Below are 12,585 nucleotides of genomic sequence, written 5' to 3'. Positions count from 1 at the left end.
CTGTAATTTTGGAGCATTCTGGCACAAGAATTTACTTCGGGATTAATACAGCTGTCTTCTCTACGGAATTTAAAAAGTGAAAAATAAAAAAAGAGAAAGTTAACATATGTAGCTTCACCAGTCGACAGAGGCAGGTTTAGTACAAATTATTTTTGTGGAATTTCGTTTAATTTATGATACGAAGATCACAGTATATTACACACAGGCCGTAAGTCAAACTAAATGTCATTTTTCAAGAGGGGCGCTGTTATTACGTGGAGAAGCAAAATACGGGAACTCCTGTACGACGGCCTGTGTTGCAATAGGGTATCATTAGCGGACGGACACTGCTTGTTTTGGAGCATAACAACAAACTAGCTTTCTTCATTTGCCTTTGTTTTATGTTACCTAAACTTCTGACATTGATAGGTAACGTTCGCTTTAAAGCTAGATGTTGATACATTACTAGTTAAACAATAGTATTGTTTGTCATGCGGGAGTAGTCATTATTTTCTCGGAATAGCTTTGGAGTATTTTTAGCTAGCTTGTAAGCTAATGTTGGTAACGTTAGCTAACACTGGTCACGCAATGATTTTGCTGGCTCGTTGACAGGTCGCAAAGACTGTAAATGACATAAAAAATAGCATGTGTGTTCCTAACCTGCGTTAAAATAAGTGACGTTAGCGGATACACATACCTGTCTACCTGAATCATCTGCTTGACGTTAGCGTGTAGCAAGCTGACACAGGCAGAAAGCATATGGGCTAACGTTAATTAAGCAATATCGGAAAGTAGCAGGTGACAACAATGGGTAAAGCTCGTTGCCAGCCTCTGTAGCTGCTGCTCTGGCTGTGAAGTCATGCGTAACCTGAGGTGTACATTGATCAAGAGGATCCTATCCACTTTAGAGTGGTGAGAAGGTTGATTACCATCAGTGAGACATTTGGGCTTGTTCACCTGCAAAATGCCTGGACTCGTGGTGTTTGGTCGGCGGTGGGGGATCGCCAGTGACGACCTTGTTTTCCCCGGATCTTTTGAACTGTTCGTCCGTGTGCTGTGGTATGTCGTTTTATCTTCGTCGTCCACGATTCACTGAACACTGAAGACAAGCTGACACCCATCTCCTAAAGCACGATAACATTCATCGACTCTGCTCTTGTCATTCTCTGCTGCTGTTTTTCTTCTCAGGTGGATCGGCACAATGATCCTGTTCACTTACCACAAAGGTAATTTCGATTGTAATGGGAGAGGAGTTCTTCACAGCTATCTGGTTGGACTGCTGGTTGTGCTGGGGCTCATCATCCTTTCGCTGTGCGCTATTGTTTATGTCAGTGCTCAAGGTAAATCACTGTGGTTCGTTAGGTCACCTACCTTAAAATTCACTGAGGGTATTAGAACATCAATTTCAAAAATGTTGTAAAGCTCTGCAAAACACGAATTCAATGTGATCCTTTTTGTCAAATGCTCAATTGAAAACAGTGCAAAGACAATATATTTAATGTTTTACCTGATCTGTTTAATTGATTATTGTACATATAGCCTTATTCTGAACTTTATGCTTGCAGCATGTCAAAAAAAGGTTGGAAAAGGGGCAGCAAAAAATGAGAAAGTTGTACATTTCTAAATAAAAAATGTAAAAAAAATTCTAAGGAACATTCCACGGATAAACAGATTAGTTGGGTATGAAAGGCCCATCCTCGAAAGGCTCAATCACAGGTGAGCATGGGGTGAGGTTCATCTCTTTGTGAAACAGTTTAGGGTATTATGATGAAAAACATATATGGGACAAATTCTAACAATTAGTTGATTGCATACTGTTGTTATTAGGCATGATAATGATTAATGGATGATCAATTAATCAGTTGTAAAGAACTTGATTGATTGCAGAATATTTAATTAGATCTAGTGTCAAGTAATGATCTGAAATATCATGATTAGATTATTTTTATGAGCATGCTTCACATGTTAACTGATATTCAATTATACATGTTTAATGTTGGGATTTCAGCTCTTCATATGTTTCATAGTGGCAACAAAGCTTTGATTGATGGGGGGGTACATCTGGTATTGATTGGTATATGCAACACTTAATTGTTCTTGATTGTTCTTGTTACCAATGATTAATTAAGGTTATTGCAAACAGTTTGCAATCTAAGTTGCTATTTATGTTTTACACAGCATCACAACTTTTTTGGAAGGGGTTGTACATAAAGATAACTAGACGAACAACTTTTTGCACAAAAGCAACAGCAGTGTCAAAATACGGGTAAATTCTGAAATTTGCAATGCAGGAAATGTGTAACATAGCTGTTGCGCTACACAATACATCGTTATTTTCCCTGAGTCTGAGTCCATTTAGTGAACACCCCACAGCATGTACAGACATGCCATCCTTTATATTGAAAAGAGTTAAAAGCTTGAAAGGCTGAAACGTTGAATGGCAGCTGTTCAAAGATTGAAAGGGAGTAAGGACTATCCCTCATTCTTGAGATTTGGGATAAAAACATATTTTGAGGGGTGTTTGATTTCTGCTCTTCAGTTCTGCTGGAAAATATATTTTAAAGGATCAAACTCTTGGCTATTATAGTTCATAAGAGACCAACCTCCTTGTGATTTTTTTTTTATTAAATGTAAACTTCAGCTCCATCAAATGGAAAATTAACCATATTTGTCAACCACTACTCATATCTGTGGTTGTTTCTCAGGCACTATTACTAACCCCGGCCCACGGCGCTCTATCCCCGCACTGGTGTACCTGCGAGCTCTCCTCTACATCCCTGAGCTGGTGTGGGCCTGTCTGGGAGCTGTCTGGGTGTCTGATGACAGCCAAGGCTGCGACCCTGCCACAGTGGGTGCTGTCATTGCAGCAGTGATTGCCAGGTTGGTTGTTTAGAGCCCGCAGTTTCATCCTTTTATAAGTCATCAAAGAGCTGTTTAGATCCAGCGTCTTTCTTTTTGTGTCACAACAGCTGGATCATCCTGCTGTTCACTGGGATAGGCGTGTTGTTTGTGTTTGACCCGCTGGGCGACCCCCGTCCTCAGCCGGCGACCATGGAGCCGCTGGGAGTGCGAGACATGGAGAGCAACGGCGGCACCCAGTTCCTCTCCACAGCTCGCTCCCTGGCCGTCAAGGTGTGGGAGAGCAGGCTGCGGCTCCTGTGCTGCTGTCTGCCGCAGGACGAAAGCCACCGAGCGGCGTTCTCCAGCATCGCACAGCTCTTCAGTGGATTCTTCTCTGTAAGTGACACTGTCTCTCCCTTTGTCTGTCCTGTCCTTTATGTCTGCCAGTTAGTGGGTTTGAGATGAGATCACAGCATTGAGAAAGACAAAACTATGTAGTGTGAAATATACAGAAACTAGTGGAATAATACTGCCACAAAAACCATTCTAAGATGCCTTCTGGTTTGTTGTGTGTGTGTTGCAGGACACAGACCTGGTCCCCAGTGACATCGCAGCTGGTTTGGCTCTACTCCACCAGGAGCAGGATAAGATGGAGCAAAGCAGAGACCCAGAGGTCGTAGTCGATCACAGCCCTTCCTCTCCCATCGTAAGTACAGGAGTCTGTCGGTCGTGTAGGTAGAGTCAACCTCAGAGAAGGCAAAAATATTGGTAAACCAGTGAGTAAAACACTCTTAAGTTATTCCAGTTCGTTTAATAGAATCCTAAGGCTGGACTGCACCAACAAGGATTCATTTTTAAACCTGAATAAATCATGGTTTCCACCAAACTTTTAAACTATCTTAAAATTAAGAAATAGCAAATATAAACCTCTCATTAAACCAGACTTTTTGAGCTGTATTGAGCAAAATTATTTCTCTGCTGGGATAACAATTCATCAATGATCAGTTAATCGGTTGTAAAGAATTTGGTCAATCAAGTAAATTTAAACAATCTACTGTAAAATTAAGATCTGAAATATAACGCATTATTTTATGAGTGCGCTTGTGTTTTCATGTATTCAAGTATAGAGGGTTAACATGACTTATATGCTTCATATGCTGTGTAATGCTGTCTTGCAGTATGTTGATGTGGAAATAAAACTTTGAGGAGGAAAAACACATTTGGTATTGTTTGGTATAAGCAAAATCTTTGATAACAATCGTTATGTTATTATTGATCAATTAAGGAAAGTGCTTACTATTTGCAACCCTACTAGCTAGCAAACATAATATTTTCTTTTTTTAAACTAGCTAGCGAACAATATAATGCTTTTTTCTTTTTTAACCAGCTTGCAATCAATGTTGCCGCTTTAGTTAGCCAGCAAACAAAATAAAGTTTTTTTTCTTTGTAGGCTACCTACCTTGTACTTGTCTTAGATTAAATTAATCGTTTTCTTTTTGCTTGTATACCTTGTACCGTTTGAAGGGAGAAGATTTGGAGACAGAGTTGGAGAAAGCAGCTCACTGCATGAAGTTTGCTGGAGCAGCTTATGGCTGGCCACTGTACATTTACTCTAACCTCCTTACTGGGCCCTGCAAGCTCAGTGGAGACTGGTAAGATGCACTCATTATGTATCCAAGTTAGTGAGACCTGTCAGACTGGGTTAAAGGTGCAGTGTATAAGATATGGGCAGAATTTTTAAGACATCCAAAATGAAACAGTATCGTCAATGGTATTTGAAGAAGTTACAGTTTTGAAATTATGTCAAAGACATCTGTGTATTATGTTGCAGAGATTTTTACTGAAGTTAGCATGCTAACCAGCTAGCCCCATCCTGTCTCCTAATACCACTTTGTACCTCAATAGGCATTAGTCTTATTGTGCAGCTCAGAATCAACAGTGAACTTTTTTTTTTTTTTGTCCTACAAAGGATTGGATTTTCTTCTGCTCACAGAAAAGTGTTTGAGGCATCCAAAGCCAAATTTTTTTGTGACGGATAATCATCAGATCTTAATTTCTAGAGACTATTACTCAGTAACACCTTACCACATCTGCACCCTTATTGATAATATAATAGTGAGAGACCAAAGGATGAAATGAGTAATTGCCACTGGAACAATGAATCCATAAGCATTACTAAAGATTAATTTGACACATTAGTGGTTTCGTCTACTTCTTTTACATCTTAAATACATGTACTTAGCTTTGATCAAATCAAAATGTGTGTATCAGCTGTAGGAGTCGTGCGGCTGAGTATGACATCGTTGGAGGAGACCACCTCGGCTGTCATTTCTCATCCATCCTGCAAAGCACCGGCCTGCAGTACAGAGACTTCATCCATGTCAGCTTCCACAACCAGGTAGACGTTTCACAGATCACTCCACTGTGTTCACATTTTCCTCTTAGTTTTATTCTTTAGTGGTAAGCTCCTGTCCAACAGTTTAAGTGATTCAAACTGTTCATCCATATTGTTTGTCGCAGATCTATGAGATCCCCTTCTTCGTGGCTCTGGATCATAAGAGAGAGGCTGTTCTGGTGGCTGTCAGAGGGACACTGTCTCTGAAAGTGAGTACAGACTTCTTCACGTTTTTTTGCGAAAACACACAAATGTTTTGTCTATAAAATGTCAGAAAATAGTGAAAAATGTCCGCCCCAGTTTTTCAGTGTCCAGTGTTATGTCTTTAAATATATTAATGTGATATAAAACAGAGAAAGGTGGGAAATCTCCATATTTGAGAGGCTGAAAACTAAAGTAAAAATACAACCCCAGTTCAGTTGATCCGGAATGATTTGCCAATCATTGCAATCTGTTTTTATTTAGAATTTGCAGAACATAAAACCAAGTTTTTTTTGGAATTGGGGTTGTAATTTTACTTGTATACCATACTTATGTACTTACATACTGTATGTATAGTTTAATAATCTTTTACTTTGGTATATTCTGTGTAGAGCTACTTAGTCCTAGTCGATTGTCAGAAAAAGAATTTGCAACTATTTAATCGTTAAAATAAGTTTTCATGTTAAAATGGCAGGAATTGGTGTTTTCAGCTTCTCAAATATGGAGATTTCCTCCTTTTCTCTTCTCTTCATATCATATCAATCAGCAGATTAATCTTGAATGAAAGTATTATTTAGTTTCAGTCCTAATTCTTTGTTTTCTGACTGTTTGTTTATTTCCTTTTAGTTTATTTGCAATGTTTGATTTTTTTTTTTTTGATTCACACATTTGTCTCAAAAATTCTTGGAAGTCTAAACTATACTTGCAACCAATATGACATTTCTTGGCCACGTGTAAAAAAAAGATGTAACTCTGCTGTGCATTTGTAATGTTTGCTGTTCTCCTCCCATTTCCTCCTTCCAGAATCACTTCCCTCTTTTGTATAGATGACCGTGTAACTGATAGATAAGTGTTGAAAGGGACTGTTAAAAATAGGTCACAGTTGGTGTTCATCTGATGTTGTGAGCCACTCCTCAAAAAAGGTTAAAATAGCACTTTTAAAGAAAAAAGAAGCCTTAAATAGGAAGTGAGAGTGTGAGGTGTAAGTGTGCATATCAACACATATAAACACATGTAATTGGAGGGAAAGATTTATTATGGTGATTGAAACATTATGATACCTTCGATGGTTGTATATAAGTATTTGTTCCAACACAGGATCACATTTAATACCCAAACAATATTCTACATGTAGCCTTTAACTTTGTCTTTGACATTCAGTGTGATTTGTGGGTATTCAGTTTCCCAGTGTATTGCTGATCTCACACAGTGTCTGTCCTGCAGGATGTCCTGACAGATCTGTCTGCTGAATGTGAGAACCTGCCTATAGAAGGAGTGTCTGGAGCCTGCTACGCTCACAAGGTCAGTGTCCATTTAAACGCACAACTCTGTCTCCACCTGTCTTTGCAGATGTTTAAACCAGCTTATGATAGGAGCTTTTATTATTTAAGAGCTGTGTTTTATCGAGGAGATGAACACATCTGTGTCTCTGACTGCAGGGAATTTGCCATGCGGCGGGCTACATCTACAAGAAGCTGGTCAACGATGGCATCCTGAACCAGGCTTTCTCCATCGCCCCGGTAAGAAGTGTAACATCTGCAATCATCAGCAGCAGACGTCACTGAGTTTTTATTTCAGCTCCAACCTAGCGGGCAAATCAGCTCTGGAAGCAACTGTTATGTATCAGACGGGTTTACAGAGATGTTACAACAACAACTCTGCTTCCATTAGCCTGAACCAAGACCCTCAGAATCAGTGGTGGATAAAGCTGCACAGTTAGTCGCAATATTATTGAAATTGCAATATGGACAAGTGCAACATCCAAATAGTGGTTTTTAGTATCATAATGAAATACTGCAGTTCTTGTTCTCCGCATGAAAGAGAAAAAAAATCAGTAAAAATGAAAACTAATGAAAACGTGATTATTCCCACTAATTGTATTGCATATCGCAATTTCAGTCAAAATAATTGGAATATGACTTTTTTTTTATTTAAACATATTGTGCAGCCCAAGTGGTAGAAGACAGTTTCAGACCTTTACTTCAGTGGAAGTATTTATACCACACTGTACAAATACTCTGTTACAAGTAAAAATCCTGCACTGAAAATGTTACTGTAGAAAAAGTATGTAGTATGGAAGTATATTCAGGGAAATGTACTTAAAGTACACAATGCAGAAAAATGTCCCATGTGAATGTTATACTCTTATAAATGATATCTTTAGATTATTGTTACTCATGTATTCATGTAAAGTCAGGATTTTTCTGTTGTAGTTGGTTGAGATGGAGCTCATTTTGAAGTATTTTGTTTGAGCTTGTAACTAATAATTATTAATCATCATTGTTGTAATAATTAATTAGAAAATCAGCAGATCAGAGAAGGATACATCTGGAAACATGAAATGCTTTTACATGAAAAATAACTGAAACCAATTAATTTTCTATGATCAAGTAATTGATTAATCTGATTGTTTTAGCTGTTGGATAGTTTAATTTATAACAAAACAAAGTTTATAAGCTCTTTGTATGTTTTGTGTGAAATAATCATTATGTAGTAAAATAGAAGTAGAAAGTGGCAGAAAATGGAAAATACTCAAGTAATGTACAAGTGCCTCAGTACTTGAGTAAATATACTTAGTTAGATCCCACCGTGGCACAGAACAGTCATGTCCAGAGAGGTTCCAGGGCTACAGTTTAGTTTTAAAGTGTTAATCTACAATAAAAAATAGAATTATCTTTGTATTACTATGAGAGCTTGTATGTCCATTTGAAGCCAACCAGACTTGTACTTCATTCATGGCTGACTTTCTATTAGCTGAATTTTTCTTTGTGTTTTTTTTCAAAATATTCTTATTTTTGACTTGTGGTACTGTGGTATTGTGTTGTGAGATTTTTATTGTCAAGAAATAACACAAACTTTGCAGGAGTAATAGATCCCGAGTAATCCTCTGAGTGTCAATGAGTTTCCGTGTTTCTGTGTTTACAGGAGTATAAACTGGTCGTCACTGGTCACAGTCTGGGGGCTGGCACAGCCTCGGTGTTAGCTATCCTCTTGCGCAATTCCTTCCCCACCCTGCAGTGCTACGCCTTCTCTCCACCAGGGGGACTCCTGAGGTAAAGAAGACTACTGATAGTGAACAGACCTTTTTGTTTTGTTTCCTGTTCATTAGTATAAATTACATTATCAAGATGTATAATAACAACATGTTTAGTGTTTGATTTATTACATTTTAAGTAGTGGTATGCATCATTTTAAGACATAGTATATTTGATGTAGAGCAACAACAAATAATCAACTATTTGACCAGTATTGAATTAATTGTTTTGTTGCAGCCCTAATCGCATGTATGATTTCAGGGTTTGATTTAAAATATATTATATTTACATCTGCACTGTAAATTATTGGACACAGCTTGTTGTAACTGTGTTTTGTGTTTGCTTATATACAGTAAAGCTTTGGCTGATTACTCCAAGAACTTTGTTGTCTCAGTTGTGCTTGGAAAGGATCTTGTTCCTAGGTAAGACAAAGCTTTCTTTTTTTTTTTTTATCTGTATATTCTCAGCGACTAGAACATATTGTTAAATTAAAGTTAAACTTCATAATGAATATATACTGCATGTTGATTCTGGTTAGAGACCCTTGTATCGGTTTATTGTGACAGTATTTACTGTGGATGACTGAAGGTAGATATTAAGTTTGTGTTTTAGCAGACTCTTGTCTTCTAAAGGCCAATCTGAATGTGCTCTGGTGCACAGACTATTATAGAGTGCTGTGTGATGGAGACTCTATATTTGGCTCTGCCCTGTTATTACAGGCACAGAGAAGCAGAAAACAAGTGCAACTCACACGCTCCCTTTTCCTCTGTTGTTTTGAGATGTGTTCTTCCTTTGCAGCATTTCCTCTTTGTTTTAATCAACCTGCTATAATTCTTTTTATTCAGACTGAGCATTCCCAATATGGAGGATCTGAAGAAAAGGATACTTAAGATAGTCTCTAACTGCAGTAAGCCCAAGGTAAAAAACTTTTCAAAGCACTGACATCAGCTGAGATTAAACCTGGACACCATCAGTTAGTGTCTTAAGTCACAGAGAGTCATTTCAGACATGTTCCTGTGTGTGTTGCAGTACCGCATCCTGCTGCAGGGATGTTGGTACGAGCTGTTCGGAGGAGACCCAGACGACTTCCCTACTGAGCTAGATGACAGGAGGGAGGAGGAACTCAGCCAGCCGCTGTTGGGGGAGGAGTCGCTGATGATTCGCCACTCGTCATCCTACCAGAGCCTGGCGTCAGACGACTCGCCTGCCCACACGGCTACACACTTACCTCTCTTCCTGCCCGGACGCATTCTGCATATCACAGAAGACGGGCCGTCACGGAGGTCAGTCTACGGTTAATTCACTCAATTCACTTCACAACAGATGCTGTAGATTAGGTAAACAGTTTGTGTGCCCCCTAGTGGTACACAAATCTATAGCCCAAACCATACAGGATTTTTAAGGCTGATAACAATATCAATAATTGAGAGTTTTAAAAAAAATCCAATAATGATGTATGAGCTAATATTGATTTGCAAGGTTTCCTTAAATTTCTTTTTTTGTAACAACTGCAACCAAGAAAAGTACTGGGCTGGACATGTTATTGTTAAAGCATAAACTTGACACTACTACACAGCGACACTGTTTCTAAACATATCTTTGGGATTTCCATACTTAAATTTCTTGCCATTTATGGGCTGACATATACGCCAATACCACTCACTGTACATAAAGATGGACGACATGACAGCTCCCCAGAAATGAAGCCAAAAGATCTCAATCACTGGCTTCAGTATAGGTCATAAATCCCCTCCCGCCCCCCCCCCCCCACCTGAGCAGATGGGACAAAGGCCAAAATAAAAAAAAAAATCAAAGTACACGTCAAAAACCGCAGACCTCAACACCGTGGCTCCAACCTTGATCACTGCTGTGCAGACTCTGGCTCTAAATGACATCACCAACAGAACAAATTATACATTTTATATACACGTTTTGTTACTCACCGCTGGTCTAAGTCACTGCATCTCCGCTAGAAGACCATGGTTGAATTTCAGCCAGCATGCACATATTTTTGGCTTAATATTAGGGGTGTGATGGACTGCATTTGGCCTGTCGCTTGTACAGGTGTTCCCCCATGATTCTGCCTGCATGTGGACTAAATGTAGCCATCATAGAGTGAAATCCAATTTTCACAGAGACAGTGAAGTGCTGTGTTTACTTTGAAGACTGTACCATGGGACACAGAATCATAAAAAAAAGAAACAGCGACTGATTTTAAAGCCGTCACCTTCATCTCCACCTCCAAGAATTGTGAGTGAGATTTAGTTTTTTTATGTCTTTTTCCTCAGGTCCTGTTTTTCCCAGGTCCGCTACCGTGCAGACTGGTCCAATGAAATGGCGTTCAGGAGTATTTTGATCAGTCCCAGGATGCTTGTAGATCACATGCCCGACGCTGTGCTCCGAGCTCTTAACAGTCTCACCACCGACAGGCCCTTCTCCCTGTGCCCGTCGTCTTTAAACAACAGCCAGCACAACACTATCTGAAATGTACCATAGAGACTTGACTCCTTACAAATGTGCTCCCAGACTTTGGAACCTGGATTGTATTGGTGATGGATGTTGTGATCTCCATGAATGAACCCGATTAACACTTTGGATCACAAAGTACTTTGTTAAATTGCACTTTTAATTATTTAATTCATATAATTTGTTTTATTCCAACTTCTGAGTTACTCCATGAGCAACTTTATGCCATGATATTTGAATGTGCGTTGTGTACAATATTTTGACAGTGCTGCAGTTTTACTGTGACATCAATGTTCTACATTTTATGTTTGTGTGAGTGCTGTACTGTACGGCTGGTAGAGGCTGCCCCTCTGGTCACTCAAAAGTGTCCGACGTCGTCTTCCTTATCTGCGGGGGGGGACTGAAGAGCAGTCTGATCCAGGGTGTGAGGATATAGGGGTGACTTTGACCTCAAAATGTGGGCTGAAGCATTACGTCTTTATTGTATAGTAACCGTGGTTAGTTGGTCTGTCTTGTGTTTCATGTTTTAAGACATCAGGATGAACAGTGCCTATGCATTAGAGAAAAAACAAGTCAAGAATTGCTTTATAAAGACTGATGAGTGCAGTGTGTTTACAGTAGGTTTTGTTCTGCATTTTCTACAGTGCAGCTTGAATGGTGCATGATGTTCAGCAAACAATGATAAGCGGAAGAGGTAGAAAGATTGTACTTATACATTTTGTGGGAACCTGTTTACTTGCCACTGGTATTACATTTTTTCAGGTAATGTATCAATAAGATTTGAAGCAACTGATGCCTGCATAACTATTTCACATCCTCAGTAAAATGCATTGGACTCCTTGATGCAAATAAAAGCTTTTGTGAAGCCCACTCTTCATCCTTTGGGTTTTTTTTTTTTTGAATAGGATGCAAGCTGTTCAACAACCAGTTGAACTGAAGTGAACTGAATTTTGAGGAAATTTTTATTTGGCTAAAAAATGAATTAACCTCTTGATGTAAGTCATATGAGTCAATGTGAAAGTGGTGTAAATAATTATAAAATGTTTCCAAGTAATACATAATAAAGGATTAGCTGCAGTTTTTATTTTATCCTACATCAGCCCTGTTTAGCATGTGACGTAAGCGCGACGTTCCGTCACAAACACATGAGATCTTCAAGTGATCCTCGGAAGCTCCCACTTCTGTGCTCGGACATGGTAAATTCCGGTAGTCTTCGCAGAATAGCAAAGTTGGCTCAACGTCATGTCTTTGACAGTGAACTTATGTAATAAAATAAATGGCAGGGCTACATAAAACCTTTGTACCGCAGCTTTAGACTGAAATGTAATAACTTATTTTATGAGACAACTAAATGTTATAGAAGTGGAAGATAAATTGATTATTAGGGCACATCACTCCCGCCTCTACATGAAGATATAACCACAAAAAGTGTTTGTACTCTTTTTGACTAGTTGTTGATACGGGTTACTCTCCGCCTACTAAACGTCACATAACAGCCACTATATATATGAGCTACAGCACAGATAAAATAATTATTTTCAATATTGCCTTTAATGTCTTTTTTTCTGTGTACTTTTTGTTTTTGGTCCTTTCCAGATTACGGTAGTTGATATTCTATATATCCTGTAAACTAATGTGATACAATTTGTTTACCCCTTTGCTATGTCG

The 12,585-nt window shown here is 38.8% G+C and overlaps 1 protein-coding gene across 1 annotated transcript; it reads left to right on the top strand.

The window, feature by feature from the left end:
- Positions 1-279: 279 nt before the first annotated feature.
- Positions 280-11,787, top strand: daglb (diacylglycerol lipase, beta). Its single transcript, XM_084741168.1, has 15 exons — positions 280-1,038; positions 1,168-1,319; positions 2,685-2,859; positions 2,949-3,216; positions 3,404-3,526; positions 4,345-4,472; positions 5,092-5,218; positions 5,341-5,424; positions 6,641-6,718; positions 6,856-6,936; positions 8,342-8,469; positions 8,805-8,873; positions 9,297-9,369; positions 9,481-9,734; positions 10,740-11,787. Exons 1-15 carry the CDS (start codon positions 944-946, stop codon positions 10,933-10,935), a joined length of 2,031 nt encoding a protein of 676 aa, XP_084597294.1. The 5' UTR covers positions 280-943; the 3' UTR covers positions 10,936-11,787.
- The last annotated feature ends 798 nt before the right edge of the window (positions 11,788-12,585 follow it).

This window comes from Lutjanus erythropterus, chromosome 17 (assembly GCF_056507025.1).
Source record: "Lutjanus erythropterus isolate fLutEry1 chromosome 17, fLutEry1.hap2, whole genome shotgun sequence".
Lineage (NCBI taxonomy): Eukaryota > Metazoa > Chordata > Actinopteri > Lutjaniformes > Lutjanidae > Lutjanus > Lutjanus erythropterus.
The sequence above is the reverse complement of the archived record's forward strand: the minus strand, read 5'-3'. Positions and strand labels throughout refer to the sequence as shown.